The sequence below is a fragment of the Trachinotus anak genome, unplaced genomic scaffold (genome assembly GCF_046630095.1).
Source record: "Trachinotus anak isolate AG129_WGS33_773 ecotype Australia unplaced genomic scaffold, CSIRO_AGI_Tana_v1 ptg000004l, whole genome shotgun sequence".
Lineage (NCBI taxonomy): Eukaryota > Metazoa > Chordata > Actinopteri > Carangiformes > Carangidae > Trachinotus > Trachinotus anak.
In genome coordinates, this window is record NW_027273855.1 from 8906831 (window position 1) to 8930809 (window position 23979).

Here is a 23979-nt window from a genome sequence, read left to right on the forward strand (position 1 = left end):
ACATTATGTCTAATGTTTAATAAGGAACCTAGTAATGATTATTTCTTTCTCTTGCAGAGTAAAAATAAGATGCATGGGCTGCAACATAATGTGTGGCTATTCTCTACAACAATGATAAACTGTCCATTTGTTACACATTTGTTCCACATAGCCAGTTTTGTTCCTCTTTATCTCTTTAAAAAAAATTATCTCAATGTAGTTTTACATCTCCTATCTCAGCCTTCTCTATGGAAAGAGACTCTGCTGTATTATAAAGTGTTACCACATTCTGTTCATTCACAGTGTCCTTTCATAAACCCTGTGTTGAGTGTCCATCAGTTTTGTGAAGTTCAGTCATGTTGCACATTGACAAATTAACAAATTAGAAATTAAACTCTGTAATGTGACCCGTTTAGCCTTGTGTGTGTGTGTGTGTGTGTGTGTGTGTGTGTGTGTGTGTGTGTGTGTGTGTGTGTGTGTGTGTGTGTGCATGTAGCCATGTATAAGAACAAACAAATTTTAGGTTTGTGAGAGATTTCTCTGGCTGGTATTTATCCTCTAACTGATTGTATGACCTCTGACCCTCTGGAAAAGAGCTGCAGATCATCTGGATCAAAGATGAACATTGAGATCGTTGACCATCTCTGACTTCAGTGTTCTCACTTTGCAAACATTTATTTATTGTACATAGTGACTATTGAGAGCCAATTTGGCATTGCTTATGGCTGGTGAGCTGAATAATCGCAACCAAGTAATTCTACTGCATATTGCCAAAACTTCTCATATAATAATGTTTTTAAAATGTTTTAATTGCTCTGCTCATCTAGATGATGCAAGCCATAGATTTATGTGTAGATCACAGACAGATAAATGACATTGTTAACTAGAGCCAAGATGATTATGGTAGTTGGATAGCCACAGACGGACCAATCTGTAGTTTTGGTGTCCTCCTCTCTCTCGTCTTTTTTCCTCAGATTCAACCCTCTGAAGGTGCTGCAGCCAAAACGGCCTTTGCAGCAAATACTGGCGTCCTCACCCGTGCCGGTGCCCAAACCGGCGACGGTGTCGGGGACGACAGCGCCGGTGGCCATTCCCGTGCCCGCGCCCCCTGCGTGAGACACACTTATGTTACAGTCTCACAAAGCATGCCCCATAACTGTAGCTGTAGTTCCAGCATGCACTGTAACAAGACCAACAAGCAACACATTTATGCTACCTGTCTTACTAGGACATGGTTTCCCCTCCATTCTCTCTGCTATGCCTGTCAAGCTTTCCATTTTAACACTGCACTTCTGCAGTTTATAATGATAATAGTGGTAGATTTAAAATTCAAATATTCATATTACTTTTTTAGATGAAAGAAGCTTCTAATTACCAGCCAAAGTCTTATCAATTTTGCCATTTAAAAGGACAGCTTTTACTGGCAGATTTCATCAGCTAGCTAGTTAATTAAGCAAATGTTAGCCCCACAACTTGGTGAGTTTTTGAAAGTGTTTTCAACTGACTCTTTTTAAAAACATACTACTGTATATAATGATATGGAAAAAGATTGACTTTGTATTGCAGTGTAGAGCTTGTTGGTCCTAGTAGGCATATTATTATTTCATTCTAACTTACCATTGTTTGGCTGCTTAGTTTACATTCTTATAGCATCCATGACCAGTTTTCACACAGTGGGGAGATACTTCACAGTCAGTGTGCAAGTTGTGGGCTTTTATTTTATTTTTTAACTCCCTACACAAATATTAAGCGAAGTTAACTAATGACATGCTCCAAGTTAACGCTTGGTTACTACTGTAGGTAGTAAGCGAGTTAGCCACACGTTAACAATAAGAAGTTGGTATCAGCAATAGCAAACAGCACAGACTTGTGTCTCTGTTGATGTCTTTGCAGCGTTTGTGCCACTCAATCAACAGCACCATGTTTTACAAACACTAACCAGTTCCCCAGTAGGGAGTTGGTAAGACGCTGACATTGCCCGAAATGAGAATGTGCTATTTGGACTATTTAACTATCATCTAAAGTATCTATAATCCCTCTTGAGCAAAGTCTCTGTCTCCACCAGAAACAAACCACAGATTAAAGAAACATTTTTGCACTCCACCCGCTCAGACTGACCAACACCTGACACCTAGGAAACACTCATTTCCTACATCCCACAGCCAACCACCACATCCACCAGACTGTCACCCACCACCCACAGTCCAGACACAGGTTAGCAGACTCTCAAATCTTAAAGACTGCACTGTTTATTCTGCCCCTCTTCAGACTCACTGCTTCAGCTGTTTCCCCCTCTGCCTCTTTCTCTTCTGTTAACGCCTTGGCTTTTCTCATATTGAACTTCATAGAAATACTGAGCAGTCAATCTCTGGCCTCCTCCCTCACTTACTGTATCACACAGGGCACGTGTACTCAGCACAGCTCCCACAAGAAACTTGGGAAACTGAGCACGAAAAATTAAATGTACTGCATGTTGTCACATTGTGTTCATGCGTCACATACAGCAATAGTTGTGGAACCCTGTTTCCATGTGTTGGGTTTTTGAGGAGTTCTGTATGCAAATCCATCATGGCTGCTCTGGCCTCTTGTCCCCTCCTCCCTCTGTGGAGGCCAGTGATTGGGCAATAGTCATGTCCGTTCTAAGTAACAGGTCATTAACATTCACTAGGTGTCATGTAATATGTGTCAGGTAACATCTGTCACCATGACAGATTATGAAACATTGCAATGTTTGTTATCAGCAAGGAATTTCTCGGCAGAAGTTGCCCATCACAGATCACCCTTACATTACAATTTAGATAATATGTTTTGTTTTATGTGGCCTCAACTGTTTTAAAATATGTCCATTGTCTGGCATGGAATTATTTAAAGGAATAGTTTGGTGTTCACTTTCTTGCCAAGAGTCAGATAAGACGATCATTATCAGTCCCATATTGTGTTAACATTAAGAATGAAGACTGGAAGCAGGGAGAAACAACTAGCCTGGCTCACTCATAGCTCAGATAGCAACACAATTAATCTTTCCCATACTTGGGCCACATGCTTGATTTCTTCTGGCCCAGTATACGCCTGGATCCACAGCCCGAATCTGGCACATATACAGCATGATTGGAAGATGCTACTTCCACATGTGGATCAATTCTGGCACACCCAGTGAAAATCCAGGACCAGGCCAAGACCCAGGCTTATCTTGAGCTAGAAGTTTCATTTTGCTATCTGGAATGTCCACCTATCAGCAGGCTGCATAAGGTCAATGGAGAGAGTCCACACTAGCCTCTCTTCCACTTCCTTTTGTAACCCAATGTAGTCTGTCATTGAGCATTTCTTTCACCTGCCTTTCTGGAAAAGTGAATTGTGTTCCGTGTTCCATGATCTAACACAAACTGGCATCCATCCTCTACTAGTTTTTAAGCCTTGCCACTCTCAGCACAAAGGTGAATAAGCATACAGTATTTCTTAAGGTATAAATTGTGTTTATGTAAATTATTATTATGGGCTTGGCTGGGAAAGAGCACAATGGTTACTGAAAGGGAAGTAAAAACATTTTTTGGCAGGATTGTTTTCTATATAAACATCCCCTGAGAGTCAAGTGAATCTTTTTTTTTTTTGTGAAAAAAACAAAATGCCACCTGTGACAACAACCCCCAGGTAGCAAATGAAGAAACATTTTTGCAAGTTTTATTTTTCTTTTTACTCACCTTTGCCATCCAGATTTTAGCAAGCAAATATGACTAAAAGCAAATGTTTGCACTGGCCACTACTCAGATGTGTCAGAGGTTAAATTTATGTGAGATTATTGATGTCCATCTAATTTTCAAATCACATCTGTTGTGTGTAGGGACTTTTTTTGTGGAAGATTGTTTTAAGAGAAATGTTCTGGACGATGAGGCTCTTGCAAATGCTAATGCTGTTGCTACTGCTCCCCAGCTTCTGTTATCACTGGTATCTCAGAACATTTTATCTCCTGTGAATTGTATTTCAGAACGTTGGTTTGTGTTGTCACAGTAAAGAAATATAGATGCAAATATTGATGTTTCATATGGGAAAACCAGAGAGAGCAGCCTCAGATATGAGAGCAGAGGTATCTATCTTTCCTCTTGTAACGCTCTCAAAGAACTACCTCTTACGGGCCACTTTGGTGTTTGAGTGCTTGTTGATATTTGGTATCAGTGTTGCCTGCTGCTCAGACTCTTAATGAATTAGGTGAATCCTGTGACATACTACTTACCCCAATAGTACGGTACACACCTTTTGTAGCATGCATATTGTATCTTTCAGGTGTGGTCCTCCTCTGTGATTTAACACCCTGTTGTCTCTGCTTGGTCAGGTTTGACTACTGCAGGTTCATAGAGCTAGACTACGTTCCCATGGAGACAGGATATATGGTCTCAATGCGCCCGACTAAAGGCTATGCATCAACCAAGTCGCCAACTAAAGGATGCGCTTCCACCAAGACTCTGGAGCGAAACAGCCATTCCACAAACTCCCCCTTCTCCACCACTCGTTCTCGGTCTGTTCTGAGTCCCTCTTGTTTCCTCTCAATCAGTGTTGAATCTGTGAAGCATGGGAATGATAAGACCCTTTGCACTGTTGTAAATGTTCCATGATGTTGAATTGTGGAAAACAACTAGATTTGTTTCCACAGCATAATTTCTGAACTATTACTCCCTTCTCCCTCTCTGTTTGTTTGTTCTCTTTTCTTTTTTTATCTGCTCTAGTGAAAGACACCCTAGACTTTGTTTCTTTTGAGGAATGCTTCTTTCAGTTGTGTGTCATTTGTTTTGATATTTGGTTTTCATTTTTGCAGAGCACACCCCTGTTCTGAAAAACTACATCTGTCAGTGCCCAGAGGAGTGTGTGTCCTTGTTTCTCAGGCAGAACTGTCTGCTGAAAGTGGCTTTTGCCTCTGTATTTTTTTAATATGTCTATGTGTATTTGTGGATTTCTGTCTTGTCCTGGCATGTTTTAAACGGAGTCATGGGGGTTTTGCTCAAGAGATCACAGATGTCACTTTCACCTAGAGTGTGGTTTTGTATCAGAAACACATTAACATGTCTTCTCTTACTTTGGACCAGGCGGATACTGGCCACACCTGGTAATAGAGCTCCCCATGGTAACGCCTCTATCAGCAGCAGCAGCAACTCAGGCTCTTGTAAAGGGAGCGACTGCAGCCCCACCAAAGGGTGAGACAACAGACATTGCATGGTTGTTATGTCTAATATCAGGCTCGGACTGATAATCTGTGCAACCGGGCAAATGCCTGGTGGGCCGGTCCACATTTGGGCCAGTAGCCTCTGATTTTTTTGGGGGGGTGGAGTTTCGTTGGTCCAGTGGTGGCCCGGTCCAGAGGGAAAATTGCCAGGGCCGAATTTTGTTCCCAGTCCGACCCTGTCTAATATCCTCCTTTGCATTATTGCATGCACTATCTTCAAACCAAAAGTGAACATTACAGATAGAAACAGAAACTGTTTGTCTTTCTCACCTCAGAAGAAGTGAGACCTTGACATGCTTACAACATGTTTTATTGGACTGATAAGCATTCTCAACTTATATTTTGTTTTCACTTCATTATCTAAATCACTGAAAAAGATGTGGGCAATTCAGGGGCCTGGAATCAGGCTCCAGTTTTACAGCTGTGAATGAATTGTTTAATTTTTACTCCCTTTTAACAGGAAGAAACCTCCAAAAGAACCAGGCTCAGGGTGGGCAGGCATCTGCCTTGACCGGTTGGGTTTAGGAGGAGAAAGGAGGGTAGGGGGAGGAGAGAGGGGAAGAGAGAGAGAGAGAGAGAGAGAGAGAGAGAGAGAGAGAGAGAGAGAGAGAGAGAGAGAGAGACCATGTATGTATATATACTATAGGTAAGGGTGTTGTCAATTGACAGTGGTAATAATAGTAATAATGAGTGTTGTATTGGTAGATCTGGATCCTGCTGCTCTAGAAACAGAGATACCTGCAGAATGAGGACAGAGAGAGAGACAGAGAGGAGAAGCACAAACTATGGGAGGGAAAAAAAAGTAGTAGTAGTAGTATGATGTACCACCCTGTTTTAAAAAAAGTTAGGACACTGTGTAAAATGTAAATAAAAACAGAATATGATGATTTGCAAGTAATTATTTGCATATTTAATTGGAAATAGAACAAAGACAACATATCAAATGATGAATTGCTGAAATTTTATTGTTTTATGGAATATATATGCTGAATTTAAATTTGATGCCAGCAACACATTTCAAAAAAGTTGGGACAGGGGCAACAAAAGACTGGAAAAGTTGTGTAATGCTTAAAAAAAAAAAAACACCTATTGAATATCTCACAATTTATTAGGTTGGGCAAATAGTGCAACAACTTAAGAATAATGTTCCTCAACTTAAAGTTGCAAAGAATTTCAGCATCTACCATTCATAATATCATTAAAAGATTCAGAGAATCTGGAGAAAAATGGCTGTGATCTTCAGATCCTCAGGCGGAACTGCATTAAAAACATATACAATTCTATAGTGGAAATCACTGCATGGGCTTGGAAACACTTCCAAAAACCATTGTCTGTGACCACAGTTTGTCTCTGCCTCCACAAATGCAGGTTGAAACTCTACCATGCAAAGAAGATACCATATCTAAATATGATCCAGAAACATCACATACTTCTCTGAGCCTGAGCTCATTTAGGATGGTCTGAGGTGAAATGGAAAACTGTCCTGTGGTCTGACGAATCAAAATCTGGGAAGGCAACATTAATGCTGAATGATATATACAGATTTTGGAGCAACATATGCTGCCATCCAGAAAATGTCTTTTTCAGAGAAGGCCATGCATATTTCAGCAAGACAATGCCAAACCACATTCTGTGCGATTCATCTCCGAATCCAGATGCTAAACTGGCCTGCCTGCAGTCCAGACCTGTCACCCATTGAAAACACTTGGCGCATCATGAAATTAAAAATATGACAAAGTAGACCATGAACTGCTGAGCAGTTGAAATCCTATGTCAGACAAGAATGGGACAGCATTTCACTTTCAAAACTCCAGCAACTGAGCTCCTCAGTTCCCAAACATTTACAGGAAGTTGTTAAAAGAAGAGGTGATGCAACACAGTGGTAAACATGCCCCTGTCCCAACTTTTTGAAATATGTGGCTAGCATCAAATTCAAATTGAGCATATATTTTTCATAAAACAGTAACATTTATGCATTTCAACATTTGATATGTTGTCTTTGTTCTTTCAATTAAATATGACTTTACATTATTTGCAAAGCATTCTGTGTCTGAGAACTCAATGTATCATGAGAATCCCCCAGCAGTCTAGCTACCAGCATAACTAAGGGATGGTTCAGGACATACCTGAGCCAGCCCTAACTATAAGCTTTATCAAAGAGGACAGTTTTAAGCTTGATCTTAAAGGTAGAGAGGGTGTCTGCCTCCTGAACCCACACTGGGAGCTGGTTCCACCGGAGAGGAGCCTGATAGCTGAAGGCTCTGCCCCCCATTCTGCTCTTACAAACTCTGGGAACCACAAGTAGACCTGCATTTAGAAGAAAAGTGTCCTCTTGGGAAAATAGGAAACTATTAGCTCTTTAAGGTACCATGGTGCCTGACCATTAATGGCTTTGTAGGTGAGGAGGAGGATTTTAAATTATATTCTGGATTTCATAGGGAGCCAATGCAGATAAGCTAACACAGGAGAGATGTGATCCTCTTTCCTAGTTCCTGTCAGTACTTGTGCTGCAGCATTTTGTATCAGCTAGAGGCTTTTCACTGAGTTACAGGGACGTCCTGATAATAAAGAATTACAGTAGTCCAGTCTTAAGGTAACAAATGCATGAACTAGTTTTTCAGCATCCTTTAGAGACTGGATGTTTCTGATTTTTGCAATGTTGGGCAGGTGGAAGAAGGCTATAGAGACTTGTTTTATATGTGAAGTAAAGGACATGTCCTGGTCAAGATTGACCCCAAGGTTTCTGACTGTGGCACTGGAGGCCAAGATAATGCCATCCAGAGTAAGTATATTATCTGATAATGCATTTCTGTATTTCTGAGGTGTTTGAGGCCAAGTACAATAACTTCAGTTGTGTCTGAATATAGAAGTAAAAAAATGCTGGTCATCCAGGTGTTTATGTCCTTAAGACACGCCTGAAGTTTGACCACCTGGTTAGTCTCACCTGGCTTCATAGATAAGTACAGCTGGGTGTCATCTGCATAACAATGGAAATTTGTCTGGTGCTTCCTGATAATATTGCCTAAAGAAAGCATATATTGGGTGAAAAGTATAAGTCCTAGCACAGAACCTTGTGGAACTCCACGACTAACTTTTGTGTGCATAGAAGAGTCATAAATATGACTTAAACCAGTCAAGTACAGTTCCTTTAATGCTAATGACATGTTCTAGTCTGTAACAGGATGTTTGGTCAATAGTGTCAAATGCAGTGCTAAGATCTAGTAGAACAAGTATAGAGACAAGTCCATTGTCTGAGGCTATGAGGAGATTGTTGGTAACCTTAACCAGAGCTGTTGCTGTGCTATGATGGACTCTAAAACCTGACTAAAAATTTTCAAACAAACCATTCCTGTGCAAATAATCACATAACTGGTGTGTAGCTACCTTTTTAAGGATTTTGGAAATAAAGGGGAGGTTGGATATAGGTCTGTAATTGGCTAAAACATCTGGATCAAGAGTAGGCTTTTTAGGTAGAGGCTCAATTACTACGACTTTAAAAGCCTGTGGTACATAACAAGTTAATAAAGATAAGTTGATCAGACTTAATATAGAGGTGTTGATTAAAGGAAAAATTTCTTTGAACAGCCTTGTTGGAAACAGGTCTAGCAGCCAAGTTGATTGTTTAAATGAAGACACTGTTTACCTTACCTCAGAGAGATCTATAGGAGAGAAGCTGTCTAAATATAAGCCAGTTACAGTTGACTCTGAGGCTATTGCACTGGACAGTACATCTGAGTCCGCTGTGGGGAGGAGATGGTGATTTTTTTCTCTAATAGATACAACTTTATTTGTGAAGAAGCTCATAAAGTCATTACTACACTGTGAAGAATTTACAGGAAATACCTGGCAAAAAAAGTTGCCAATAAATTATTGTAAAATTGCTGTTACTTACTGTAAAAGGAATAAGTAATTTACAGGATACTATTTACAGGTTTTTGTTGTATATAAATTACATCGATTTATCGTTTTTTTCCCCCAGAAAAACAACAATTGACCAGCATTCCTATCTTGGATGGGTTGATGCCAATGAAACATCTGAAATCACAAAATCACATGAAAAAAAAAACCTTAATGAAAAAATCCTGCACTTACAGCTGCTCTACAAGAGAGAGCAGAATCCATCAGGTAGTGTAAGAAAGCAGCTAATTATTTGCCCTTCCAAGATGAAAAACTGCAAAACATGAAAAAACTCAAATTTGGCTGTTACTTATTTTTCATTAGCTATTTTTTTTGCTCTACAGCGTTATGACTAATCAAGTGGAAATGTAGGGTTATAATGGTTAAAGGCATAAGACTGTGTTGAGTTACTCACCAGTAGTGACATAGTTGCATCATTTTAACTTCAGGGCAGCAGGTCTTCAGGTTGGACATTTCCCAACCAGCCCTGGGTTGGACAGACAACACAGCATCAAACAAAACACATCAACCTAACATTGTTACATGTAACATTGTACATTGTAACAAGTTGCAGTTGCTTGAAACAGTGTGGCCATTCCAGTCATGAAGTTGGGATGTGGAAAGCCCAACCACTTGACCTTCAATGCTCAGTATCCAGTGGGTTGCTGTGAGCACTTCGCCTAAACATAAACATATAGTTTATATGTAAATGTTTTTACTTTTGCCTTCCACATAAACATATGTCAAAGTGCCATTAATACATGACCATATATTATTTGACTGTAAATATAACAATATATAAAAAAGCATTAAAAAAGAACTGTATACACTACCTATGACAATTAGTCTTGGAGAGTCTGGAAGCTGCAGTGACATTTTCAGAAAGACAAGAGACTCACCTTGATGTGGTGGACTCACAGCTGCCCTGTGGCTGTCTGTGATAGGAACTGGGACAGGGACATCTACACTGGAATGATCAAAGTTGAAGGATACCACGTCTTATTGACACTATTCACTTTTGGACATACCAGACACGGTATATTATGCACACAATCTGCTGATTTATTTGCCAAGTTATAATATACTATAGGAGACAACGAGCAAAGAAAAGTTTGACTTATTGTAGTACTTAATAGCCTATAATATTAATGTGGTATTTTATGATCACATTTGAGAGATACAGACTAGAAATACTGTCCTCATACTGGAGTGTACTGGTAGTTGTTTATTCTTTTATTTATTTATTTTTTAATTCTTAAAGGTAGCATCAGTAGGATTTATCTGAGCTGTTCTTAAATGCACCAGAAAGATAGTTGATTGTTGAGTTTAATTCCCAGGACGTCAAATACTTAACTTTTGGGTTTCTAAAGCCTCCTAAACACGGCAAAATAATGACAAAATACAGGCAGAGAGCAGGGTCTCCGCAAGTACAGTCACCACTACATACTTCTTGTGTGGGTCTTAAGTCATTATTTAGAGGGCTTATGTTTATAGTCTACAACTTGTGCTTTTAGGAAAATGTTGCATATTAGCCAACCCAGTGTGTGATTCTATACAGTGTGCAGTTACTCTAACTCAAATACTAATAGTATTATTTTGACTACTGAGTACAGTTTTTGCAAAGTAAAAATACTTTTACCCAAGTTAAGGGTAGGCAACTGTCAGAGTTCTACTCAACTCTGAGAGTTGCCTGTTTCTTAATGTCAGACAGTAACCAACGTTGCACACACTTACCTTAGTTTATTTAACTTAATTAACAGAAGAGCTGTTAAAGTTCAATATCAACCTTTTAAAGAGTTATACGTTATGATATATATGTTTACTGTTAAACTGAGTAATACGTTAAGGGAGTCTGGAAAACAGGGTTACAGACTAACCTGTGTTAAAAACTCCAAGGTGCTCAGTAGTGCCCCTGGTAATCACTGAACTCGAGGTGTTTTCAGAGCAAGGGCTTTTGTTTTCTGTATAACGGCCTGTCGCACTTACGCTCTGGGCTTACGGTCCAATGTGCAGTCCATCTACTCTGCTGGCAATAGAGATGCACAATACTAATACCAGGCTTCCTTTGGTTTATGTCCATCTGTCACAGACATAGACTGTATATAAAAAGGGACGTAGACTCCAGCTCCGGAAAATGAAGCCAATGCGGAAGTGCCTTAAACCTGCATTCTATCAAATGACCATCAGGTGACGACTCCACTGGTTGCAAAAAGAAGTCCAATTCTATAGAAGTCTATGAGAAAATGGCCCTACTTCTCACTTGGTTTATTACCCCAGTAAATGTTTTCATAATAAGTTTTTGGTCTCAATCACTAGTTTAAAGTCTTCTTCAATACAACACAATGTTCATTTTTAAACTTGTAGTCCTATTTAAAAGAAAATAGACGATAAAGTAGTATGCATTGGGGCGTGGCTAACGTATGATTGACACATTGTGACGTGTCAATCAAGAGCTTGTCAATGAATTGGCCATGAACTTGTTTTTGGGTGTAGTGTTGAATTGTTGTTCTAGATTTGTCCACATGCAATTTAAACTTTTACCTTCCATCGTGTTTTCAGTTCGTGAAAGTTAGTTTTAACGTTTTGTTTGCCTAAAATGTCAGCGTTGTTCAGCATCTGCTTGTACCAAAAGACACTCTAAGGAATCAGCTGTTCAGATTATGCGGTAAGTACATTTTATTTTTAGCTTAAGGCTGTTTTCGCTAGCCAAAATTAGCATCCCAATTTCCAGTTGATATCATAGTGAAGATATATTACAAATGCACCTTGCTAACCTAGCTAGCTAGCTAGCGCTAGCTGATTACCAAGCGTTTTCTATGCTAACAGGACCTGGCTCCGCTGGGATGGGGACCTCTGTTTATTCTAGAGGTGTTACATGCTTGAATATAATGTTAAAAGCCCAACTAAAATGTGCATATAACTAATGTTGAGGTACCAACGTTGTTTTTGTGTTTCTGGAACACGCGATCCAGTCGAAGTGTACTGCGTTAGTGTGTTGTGCTCATATTGTGCTCCATTAATGCACGTTAAAATGTCAATTTGGATGTTGTGGAAGTTACTAGTAAGTAAAGTAAAGTAAATTAACCTTAACGTAATTTAAATGTGGTTAACGTATAGACTGCAAATTATGCTGACTGGAACAACAGAAGCCAATACAATATTTTCTGATCAGGTCCTCAGTTCACAATTGGCAGATAGTAGTAATAGCATTTACTGGATTTTTATTTGACCCAGATATTCTTATTACTGGACAATCAAATATGTCCTCATAATTTGAAGTACCCTAGAGATTATGTCGCCATGAAGTCAAGTTTTAATTGTGCTGTGTTGATGTATTGTAATAAAGACCGTTTTACATATGTGTTCATATAGGTCCCTGTATGTGTGTCTGGAATTGTCCTGTCTTACACCGATGTCTTTCTTTTCACCTCTGCAGAAGAAATTCTGTTCAAAAGGCACACGTTAGAATCTCTATTTCGAAATTCTGTTCATTCGCTCCGATCATCACAATATTGTACTGGAGGTTATTATAAGGACTGTATATTGACTGGATTAAAAGCACTTGTGGCCGCTGGGGGGCATCGGTTAGAATGCAAGAGTCCAGATGATGTTCCTTTTAAATTCTTTATTGGCCATTCATAATGGGTGAGAATATATGTGTGTGGAAGTGGGTGGGTGTGTGGTTCTGTAACAGATACAAAATACAAATACAGTTGTCAGAACCGTAAACCATTAACCATACAATTTAGTATGCAGTAGAATGGTATTAACCATAACCAACAGAATAAATGAACCATACTCTTAATTTACCACAACCAATAATGTACAACAATATACAAACATGTGGTCCACTAGTAGCACTCACTAGCATTAACGAGCTAGTAGCCTAGCAATAGCATTCACGAGCTAACTGGTTAGCTGGATTATCATCAAGAAATACAAACCATAAAGAACAGCAGAAAATGATAAACAAACATAAACGTTACACTCACTGGTCTCTGAACGCACACTGTGGAGCTCCCAACTCCTGATGGACATGGCAACAATAATAATCAGCAAAGTCTCTCCCTCTTTCTCTGTGGCACGTTTCCACCTGCTGCATCCACTAACTCTGCTGAGGCTCCCTTTTGCCAGCAGGGGGCGCAGCGCTGGCACGCAATACCTTTATGAGGCTATCCTTCAGCACAATATAGTTAGAAGTTATGTATAATATAAAATGTAAAAAATAACATTAGTACATAACATGTAGCAGTTCATTCATTTAATATTGTAAGTGCATACACAACAGTCCTGAAGTAGACATTCATGCACTTATCCTGTTTATGTATTTGATAAACTGTGATCCATCATGTCTGAACTAGTCTTTTACTGTAATTTAAAAGGTATCCACGCTGGAAACTGAAGGACCACTGCCAACAGAAGGAAGACCTCATGTATGGAGCACAGTATTTGTTTCCATTCATTTGCTTGTTGAGAAAGGAGGCTGCATGGACAACATCCTTAGTTCTCAATGGATGGTGATGATGATGCCAGAAAACCACTTCCAGTTCAGGTGCCTCTGATGGAAAGACAGACCAGTTCTGTAGAAGCTTGTTTAATATTTTTTTTTCCTTAGTGTTACTCTAGTCTTACTCTAGTCACCACTTTCATAAATGAAAGTATTTCCCAATTTGACATGTAAAAGGATCTTCACTGGACAACAGCTGACACCGTCCAACCAGAAGTGCAACCTGGTGCAAAATGTGACTCCTGTAACAGATGTGTGCTGCTGTTCCCACTTCAGAAATATTAGCCTTACAAAATCTTTGGTGTGTACTGAAGATTTGACAGTGAGAGTTAAGAAAGCAGTAAAGAAATTGATATTTTATGTCCTTTTATGTTTTTTCTTTTGTATAGTGAAGTACAGCATATGTACATTAATTTTACTCTTATCTGCTGTTACTGTCATTGAAATATGTTTAATGTGCATTTCTAATTTGTGATTGTAGTTTTGTTTATGGAATCTTAAATAAACCTACTGTGATTAAAGTGTACTGAGAGCATTTTCTATGAACTACAGAAGTATTGCCTGGGTTTTCCAGATTTACTATACACCTTGTGATGAATTTAACAGTACAGTTTGGTGAGTGAGTGTTCAGTGTCATTGAAATTCATAATACATAAGTAGTACCCAAGTACATAAAACACATGGAAAACACAAACTAAAACATACAGGACATTAACATTTGATCATTTTTTGTATTATTTATGTTGTTTATTGAAGCTAACATAAACAGCCTTCTAATTACAAATTCTGGCAAAACCTCCATCAGTATGTTGTTGTACAATCTGTGCATGTTGCTATTGCCAAAATTTATACCAGATATAATTCATACCATAAAACCATCAACAAACTTAGACCAAGAAATTCATAAATACTTTTATTGCAAATCATCCATTTCAACAAAATCATTAACCATCACCAATACTGGAAAGGTATGTAAAAAAAGATTTACTAAATTAAAAAAAATTTAAAACTTTTATAAAAAGTAAAATACTTTTGTGGATCAAGGTAAAGGTGAACTGTCACAAGTTTGCATATTAAATAGTTCAATCCCTCATTTTTAGTAACAAGTAGTAGAGGTGTTAGACAGCTACTCCACTTCAGACCACCCCAGCCAAACCAATGGATGGAGACACTATCATCACCAGGATTGTTCCCCATGGTCTCTGTAGCTCTCTGGGCTCCACGCTGGACATAGTTGTCCCCTATGATCCAGACCTTGGCCGGATGGAAAGAAACACTGTAATAGTGTGATATGTATGATATCCTAGCGTGAAAAAGGTAAGAAGCACTCATATTTGATGAACTCCACACAGTTATCTGAAAATGCAGTATTCGCTCCGGCTAGTTGTAAAAACTGCTGTACTGTTTTACAATAAATAATATAATAGAAACTAATACTCACTTCAGGGGCATTGAGTGGGTGCAGATGCCATAATCAATCAAAGCAAACAGTGATGTTACTTGCTTTCAGAGAAAGAATAATTCCAACAGATGTTATGACGCCCGTTTTTAACAATGAAATTAACAAAAAACTAAAAACACTGAACCACACTTTATATTAACACACACTCAAGTGACAACCGATTGCACTGCCCATTGCATGTAATGTTAGCTAGCTTTAGCTTCACTTCAGCTGGTTTGCTAAAAACGATGCAGAGTGAACTTGCACTGAATCCAAAATCTGTCTATGTTCGTAACACGCCTTAACGCCTAATATTAATGCAGTCACTCACAAATTAAACCGGAATCAACCAACTCATTCTGCTGTGACAAACCCTTTAGTGGTCAGCGTTTGAAGGCATGGATCTTTGCTCACACAATAACATTTAAGCTAGCCCTCCACAGAAATGGCCAAACGAAAAGTAGACTTTGAAAACAGGGGCTTTCAAAGCAGGTGAGAGGCAGAGTACCTGTTTGTTGATATTGGAGGTAAACCTTGTTTGCGGAGCTAATGTGTCCGTAATAAAAGAATATAACATAAGACGGCACTATGAGACAAAACATCATGACAAGTACAAAAACCTGGATACGCAGCAGAAGCTACAGAAAGTAGAGGACTATAAAAGGGGTTTGGTGTCACAGCAGGCTATGTTCACAAAAGCAAAATCACAAAGTGAGGCTGCCGTGAAAGCAAGTTTTTTAGTGGCAGAGGAGATGGCTAAATCAGCTAAATCGGCCATTTACTAAAGGAGAGTTTTTGAAGTACTGCATGATGAAAGTGTGCAACGTCTTGTGTCCAGACAAACAGCAAGCATTTTCAAATGTAAGCCTAAGCAGAAATACTGTTGCTGATCGGGTATATGAGATTGCCAGTGATTTACAAGCACAGTTGATGAAAAAGGGAAAAGACTTAATTGCATATTCTCTTGCTGTGGATGAGAGTATTGATACGACTGATACTGCAAAGCTAGCAATCTTCATCCGTGGAGTTGACTCCAGTTTATGTGTTACAGAGGAAATTTTGGCATTAAGTCAATGCATGGTACAACAAAAGGAAAAGACATATTTTAAGAGGTATCTACATGTGTAAGTGACATGAAACTTCCCTGGGATAAATTTATCGGACTGACAACAGATGGACCGCCTGCGATGTGTGGGGAAAAGAGTGGATTGGTGGGAAAAATGCGAGAGAAGATGCAGAGGGTGAAGTGCACAGGTGAGCTGATGGCGTATCACTGCATCATACACCAGGAGGCACTATGCAGCAAAGTCCTGGAGACAGAACATGTCATGTGCACTGGAACACAGACAGTTAACTTTATAAGCACCATAGGTTTAAATCACTGCCAATTTCAATCTTTTCTGGAGGAAATACATTTGGAAAATGCTGACGTGCCCTATCACACAGAGGTACGATGATTAAGTAGAGAAAAAGTGCTCAAAAGGTTTTTTGAGTTGTGTGAAGAAATCGGTCAGTTCATAGAAAGTAAAGGAAAAGACTCCACAGTGCTCCAGGATGAAAAGTGGCCATGTGAGTTGGCGTTTCTGTGCGACATAACAAAGCATTTCACAGCACTAAACCTCAAGCTTCAGGGGCAGGACCATTTTTATCATGGATATGTATGATGCAGTGAAAGCTTTTCTGGCCAAGCTGCACTTGTGGGAGACTCACATGAGATGAGGAAACTTGGGTCATTTTCCATGTTGCCAAACAATCACAAAGTCTCTACTGCTTTGTTCCAAACTGCGCATTTTCTGATAAACTCTGTGAACTGTACACTGAGTTCATGCGGCGCTTTGCTGACTTTGAAGCGCAAAAACTTAATTCTGAACTTCTCTGTACTCCATTTGCAGTTGACGCAGAGAATTCAATTCAATTCAATTTTATTTGTATAGCGCCAAATCATAATATACATTATCTCAAGGCACTTTACAGGGCAAGGTCAAGACCTTACTTTGTTACAGAGAAAAACCCAACAGTTCCCACAAAGAGCAAGCGCTTGGCGACAGGAGGGAGGAAAAACTCCCTTTTAACAGGAAGAAACCTCCAACAGAACCGGGCTCAGGGTGGGCAGCTGTCTGCCTCGATCGGTTGGGTTTAGGAGGACATAAAAAAGGGGGGGTGGGGGAGGAGAGAGGAGAAAGAGAGAGAGACCAGGAACAGCTGTGTTGGTAATGGTGTTATCAATAATAATGACAGGTAACAGTGGTTAATAGTAATGATGAGTAGTGGTGGATCTGGATCCTGCTGCTCCAGAGGCAGAGATACCTGCAGAATGAGGACAGAGAGAGGGAGAGAGAGGAGAAGCACAAACTACGGGAGAGAAAAAAAATACAAAGTTAATGGCATAAAGTAATCGAGAGAGAGAGAGGGAGAGAGACAGAAATAGAGAGAGAGCGCCCAGTGAATCATGGGAATCCCCCAGCAGTCTAGCTCTATAGCAGCATAACTAAGGGATGCGTCAGGACATACCCGAGCCAGCCCTAACTATAAGCTTTACTAAACAGGACAGTTTTAAGCCTGATCTTAAAGGTAGAGAGGGTGTCTGCCTCCCAAACCCACACTGGGAGCTGGTTCCACAGGAGAGGAGCCTGATAGCTGACGGCTCTTCCCCCCATTCTACTCTTACAAACTCTGGGAACCACAAGTAGACCTGCATTTAGAGAGCAAAGTGTCCTATTGGGAAAATAGGGAACTATAAGCTCTCCAAGGTACGATGGTGCCTGACCATTAATGGCTTTGTAGGTGAGGAGGAGGATTTTAAATTATATCCTGGATTTTACAGGGAGCCAATGCAGAGAAGCTAACACAGGAGAGATGTGATCTTGTTTCCTAGTTCCTGTCACTACTCGTGCTGCAGCATTTTGGATCAATTGGAGGCTTTTTACTGAATTTTTGGGACATCCTGACAATAAAGAATTACAGTAGTCCAGTATTGAGGTAACAAATGCATGAACTAGCTTTTCAGCATCCTTTAGACACAGAATGGGTCTGATTTTTGCAATATTGTGCAGGTGGAAGAAGGCTGTCCTAGAGACTTGCTTTATATGTGAAGTAAAGGACAAGTCCTGGCCAAAAATGACACCAAGGTTTCTGACTGTAGCACTGGAGGCCAAGGTAATGTCATCCAGAGTCAGTATATTATCACATCGTGTATCTCTGAGGTGTTTTGGGCCAATTACAATAACTTCAGTTTTGTCTGAATTTAAGAGTAAGAAATTACTGGTCATCCAGGTTTTTATGTCCTTAAGACACACCTGAAGCTTGGCTACCTGGTTAGTCTCAGCTGGCTTCATGGATAAGTACAACTGGGTGTCATCTGCGTAACAATGGAAATTTATCTGGTGCCTCCTAATAATGTTTCCTAGAGGAAGCATATATTGACTGAAAAGTATTGGTCCTAGCACAGAACCTTGTGGAACTCCATGACTGACTTTTGTGATGATAGAAGAGTTATTATTAACATGAACAAACTGGAGTATATCTGACAAATATGACTTAAACCAGCTTAGTGCGGTTCCTTTAATGTCGACCATATGTTCTAGTCTCTGTAATAGAATCTTATGATCGATGGTGTCAAATGCAGCACTAAGATCTAGTAGGACAAGTATAGAGACAAGTCCATTGTCTGAGGCTATGAGGAAATCATTGGTAACCTTAACCAGAGCTGTTTCTGTGCTGTGATGGACTCTAAAACCTGACTGAAAATCTTCAAACAAACCATTCCTGTGCAAATAATCACATAACTGGTTTGCAACGACCTTCTCAAGGATTTTGGAAATAAAGCGGAGGTTGGATATAGGTCTATAATTGGCTAAAACATCTGGATCAAGAGTAGGCTTTTTAAGTAGAAGTTTAATTACTGCAACTTTAAAAGCCTGCGGTACATAACCAGTTGATAAAGATAAGTTAATCAGACTTGATATAGAGTTGTCGATTAAAGGAAAAACTTCTTTGAACAGCCTTGTTGGAACGGGGTCTAGAAGACAAGTCGATGGTTTAGATGAAGAAACTGTTGAAGCGAGCTCAGAGAGATGTACAGGAGAAAAACAGTCAAAATATAAACCAGTTACAGTAGACTCTGAGGCTGCTGAACTGGACAGTACATCTGAGCCAGCTGTGGGGAGGAAATGGTGAATTTTTTCTCCAACAGAGACAATTTTATTTGTAAAGAAGCTCATGAAGTCATTACAATTGAGGGCTAAAGGTATACATGGATCAACAGAGCTGTGACTGTCTGTCAGCCTGGCTACAGTACAGAACAGAAACCTGGGATTATTCTTGTTTTCTTCTATCAATGATGAATAGTAGGATGTTCTGGCTTCACGGAGGCTTTTTTTATACGCCAATAGGCTGTCTTTCCAAGCCTTTAGAGATTCTTCCAGGTTAGTAGAACGCCACCTTCTTTCTAGCTTCCTTGAATTTTGCTTTAAAGCTCGTGTTTCTGAGTTGTACCATGGAGCTAGCCTTCTCTGACTCACTACCTTCTTCCTCAGAGGGGCTACAGTATCTAGAGTTGCACGCAGTGAGGCTACAGTACTATCAACAAGATCATCAACCTGTGTGGACGTGAAGTTAAGAGAGCTGTTCCCTACTGCATTGATACATGGCAGTGGGCTAAGTACTGATGGGATTCTTTCTTTAAATTTGCTAACGGTATTGTCAGAGAGACACCTGCTGTAATGGTTTTTTTCCCCAGATGCTGTGTAGTCCATGACTGAAAACTCAAAAGTTAACAGAAAATGGTCAGATAAAAGAGAGTTTCTGGAAAATACTGTTAAATAATCGATGTCAATCCCATAAGTCAGAACCAGATCAAGGGTATGGTTAAAAGAGTGAGTGTGTTCATTAACATGCTGAGAGAAGCCAATTGAGTCTAATAATGAATTAAATGCAATACTCAGGCTGTCACTCTACATGAATGTTAAAATCACCCTATGATAACTTTATCTGTGCTGAGAACTAACTCAGATAAAAAGTCTGAGAACTCAGATAAGAACTCAGAGTAAGGGGCAGGTGGACGATATACAGTAACTAGTAGGACTGGTTCTTGTGTTTTCCAGTTTGGGTGTGACAGACTAAGAATAAGGCTTTCAAATGAATTATGATTAACCTTAGGCTTAGGATTTATTAATAAATTGGAGTGATAAATGGCTGCCACCCCTCCTCGGCCTGTGCTTCGAGGGATATGAACGTTAACATGAGTGGGGGGTGTTGATTCATTCAAACTAACATATTCATCCTGCTGCAGCCAGGTTTCCGTCAGACAAAGCAGATCTACATGATGATCAATTATCAGATCATTGACTAGTAGAGATTTAGATGAGAGTGATCTGATATTCAATAATCCACATTTAATTTTCCTGTTATTTGGTTCTGGAATAACAGTTGTGTTCATTTTTATTAGGTTTTCATGTCTAACTCCTCCTCTGTTCACTTTTGATTTATTACATTTAAATTTAGGTGGTCGGGGGACCGACACAGTTTTTAGGGGGTGAATGGCAGGCGACTGCTCTAAGAGAGGCGTAAGACTGCGACTCTGCCTCCTGGTCTCAACTCTGGATTGTCATGGCTTTGGCTTTCTAATAAACTCAGTGAAGTTTCCAGATAAGAGAGCAGCTCCATCCAGCGTGGGATGTATGCCGTCTCGTCTAATCAGACCAGGTCTTCCCCAGAAAGTCTGCCAGTTATCAACAAAGCCCACATCGTTAGCGGAACACCACCTCGATAACCAGCGGTTGAACGAGCGTCTGTACATGTCATCGCTGGTCAGATTGGGTAGGGGCCCAGAGAAAACTACGGAGTCCGACATTGTTTTAGCATAAGTACACACCGACTCCACATTAATCTTAGTGATCTCCGATTGGCGTAATCGGGTGTCATTAGTGCCGACGTGCATTACAATCGCACTGTATTTACGTTTATCCTTCGCCAGCAGCTTCAGATTTGATTCAATGTCGCCCGCTCTGGTCCCAGGAATGCATTTGACTATGGCCGCTGGTGTCGCTAACTTCACGTTTCTCAGAATAGAGTCACCAATGACCAGAGTTTGTTTCCCAGCGGGTGTGTCGCTGAGTGGGGAGAACCTGTTAGAAACGTTAACAGGTTGGTGGTGAGCCGTGAGCTTTTGTTTAGGACTAAGCCTCTTCTTGTTACGAACAGTCACCCAGCCGCCCTGACATCCCGGCTGCTCGGGAGCTGCTGGGGGGAGAGATGGAGCTACAGAAGGAGCTACACTGGGTCGGTCCACACCAGCTCCTGGGGGCTGGCTAACTGGAGAAGCTAAAGATGTGGTTTCCACGGTGCGGAGCTGGGAGTCCAGATCACTGAGCCTCGCCTCCATAACTGCGAACAAACTACATTTATTACATGTACCATTACCGCTGAAGGAGGCAGAAGAGTAACTAAACATGAAGCAGGCTGAGCAAGAGCGAGCAGGAGAGGGAGAGAGAGAAGCCATCGCTAACTGCTAAGCTAAAGTGGTAAACAGAGCTAGCGTGTACACAGCTGTGTTTTAATGAGAATCTCGCTAAGAGAAGGAGAGCTAAGAGTGATCGAACAGAAGTTCGACAGTACAACAGATAATTAGCGGTTATATACAAAAATACAACTAGGATCTGCTGAATTCAGAGAGAGCAGCAACAAACACAACACCACCAACAACCAGAAGTGACACAATACGCTTACCGCAGCACGTCGGAAAGCACCTGTAAACTTCCAAATGGAGCACAATTCCCCGCTTCATCCCTGAAACAATGCCCCAATTCCGTCTACAAGCTGCTCGAATGCTGTCTATGTTTGGTAGTACATACCTGTGTCAGCAATTTTTCTTGGTGATGAAAATGAACAAAACCACACATAGAAGCCATCTCACTGATACACACCTCCACTCCATCCGGATAGTTTCCACAGCTTAGAATCTAACCCCAAAAATCAATGAACTTGCAGCCAAGAAAAGATGCCAGGCATCTAGCTCGGACAAAATGGCATAAGAGAAAACTAAATAGCCAATATGCATTTTTGTTTGTTTGTTTTTTGAACTTTTTTCTAAAATCACACCAACATGTTTATATTTGAAATAGTCTCATTTTGCTTGAAGGTATTGTTAATTAAAATTTTATTTATTTATTTTATTGATAAAAATATTAGTTGTCTGGCTTTTTAGATTCATAATTCTGATTAAAATATAGTCTGTTTGACTCTTTCCTGCATGTCATTCCCCTCTCTCTATCCCCTCTCCTGTCAGTCTCCACTGTACTATAATAAAGGCACAAAAGCCCCCTAAAAATAACTAAAAATATAGTCTGTCTTGGATTGTTCAATAAATGTTTACCCTGTTTGGCCTGTGACTTAGACGATGATTTAAATTTTGGCCCCTTCTGTGATTGAGTTTGACACCGTTGGGCTAAAGGAATAGATGGCTCAATAGTGCTATGACCGTCAGCCTGCTGAACAGAAACCTGGGATTGTTATTGTTTTCTTCTATTAATGATGAATAATAGGAGGTTCTGGCTTTATGGAGGCTTTTTTTATATGTCAATAAACATTCATTCATTCATTTAAAATAACATATTCTTCCTGATCAGGATGATGATCAGTTACCAGATAACTGACTAGTAGGGATTTAGATGAGAGTGATCTGATATTTAATAATATAAGCCACAAACACATTTTGCTCCATTTTTGATGGATGTATAAACAAGGCACATTTAGCTAAGAGAAGATAACACTGTTAAACCCAGTGGGAAATTAGACCATTCCAGCAGCTTACATTCACAATATGTATATATATATACAGATATAAATAGAACTAAGAAAATTATATATATCAGCATTAATGCGTTAATCGCAATGAGATTAAGGAACTGGCATAACACGTTTGGTTTTTTTAAATCTTGTTACCCACGTGCCACCAAAGATTCTTTATTTTACACCATCACTGATGCTGTTCCCAAAGATTCTAGAGTGCTACATTCTAGAATCTTTGGCTGGTACTATTTTCACCCTTTGATGCACCCTTACATGTTGTCAAGCTGCCACGGAAACTTTTTTAAGTAGCTTGGCAGAGCAAGCTACTTCATGGCAAGTCATGTCTATGAGAGCAAAAGGGGGACAGTTCTGGCCTGCATAAAGGGGTGTGTCGGAAGACTTAAATTGTTAAAATCCAATGACTGAATTGTGCTTGCTATAGATCGAATGAATCGGAAAATAAAAATGTAACTTACCCAGAGCTCGTCTACAGATAAATAAATTATCAGACATCTTCTTAATTACACATCAGTCATATTAACGTTCAGACAGACTGATGGTTATGTGTTGTCAAGCGAGAGAAAACAGTTCTGAAATGCAAAATGATAGAATTTTAATAATGTGATTAAACATGCATTAATCACTATTAACCATTCAGTTCAGCATTTAATTGCAATTAAAAACATAAAAAAATAAATTGTTGGCAGCCCTAATATATATATATCTATATATATACATATACATTGAATATACGTATATATTGAAGTCACCCATTGGATTCTGATTCTGATTGGATTCCTTGCTTTACTCCTAAAGACGTTTGAAAGGTTGCTAAACACAATTTGTAAAAGGTCCACATGGCAGACATGTTGTTTTGTTTTTGGTGGCCTGTTGCGTGGTGCAGTGCTTCTCTCAGCTGCAGACATCAGTAATTCTGATCTGCTGATCATGTATTTTTAATGGAAATCGGCCAATCATGATTGCTAGCCGATTATTTGTGGCATCCCTAATTGAGACCATAAATTCATTAGGAAAACGTTTACTGAGGTGATCAATTAATTGAGAAGTGTGGCCATTTTCCCGTAGAATGCAGTACAGTGTTCTTATTGCAACCAGTGGAGTTGCCTTCTGATGGTCATTAGATAAAAGTCGGCA

The 23979-nt window shown here is 39.7% G+C and overlaps 2 protein-coding genes and 1 long non-coding RNA gene across 8 annotated transcripts in view; 1 reads left to right on the forward strand and 2 right to left on the reverse strand.

Annotated features, from left to right (window-relative positions):
* snphb (syntaphilin b) overlaps window positions 1–23979 on the forward strand; it is a 58697-nt gene that overhangs the window by 23995 nt on the left and 10723 nt on the right. For 3 of the 6 annotated variants that reach the window (XM_071475614.1, XM_071475616.1, XM_071475615.1), the window contains 2 exons: window positions 4307–4489; window positions 5055–5162. In XM_071475614.1, the coding sequence (XP_071331715.1) occupies window positions 4307–4489; window positions 5055–5162 (291 nt within the window). Of the gene's footprint in view, window positions 1–953; window positions 1024–1357; window positions 1363–4306; window positions 4490–5054; window positions 5163–23979 lie in introns of all 6 variants that reach the window. The other 3 variants (XM_071475618.1, XM_071475617.1, XM_071475619.1) reach the window with 2 other exon arrangements.
* LOC139620281 (uncharacterized) overlaps window positions 14646–23979 on the reverse strand; it is a 94094-nt gene continuing 84760 nt past the window's right edge. The window contains exon 3 of the long non-coding RNA XR_011690790.1: window positions 14646–14849. This is a non-coding gene — a long non-coding RNA (uncharacterized lncRNA). The remainder of the gene's footprint in view (window positions 14850–23979) is intronic.
* Window positions 20035–21535, reverse strand: LOC139620274 (uncharacterized). The gene has a single exon (XM_071475633.1). It carries the CDS (start codon window positions 21533–21535, stop codon window positions 20642–20644), a length of 894 nt encoding a protein of 297 aa, XP_071331734.1. The 3' UTR covers window positions 20035–20641.

Excerpts from the sequence above, each read along its gene's own strand:
- LOC139620274 (XM_071475633.1), bottom strand. The coding sequence starts at position 21,535 with ATGGCTTCTCTCTCTCCCTCTCCTGCTCGCTCTTGCTCAGCCTGCTTC.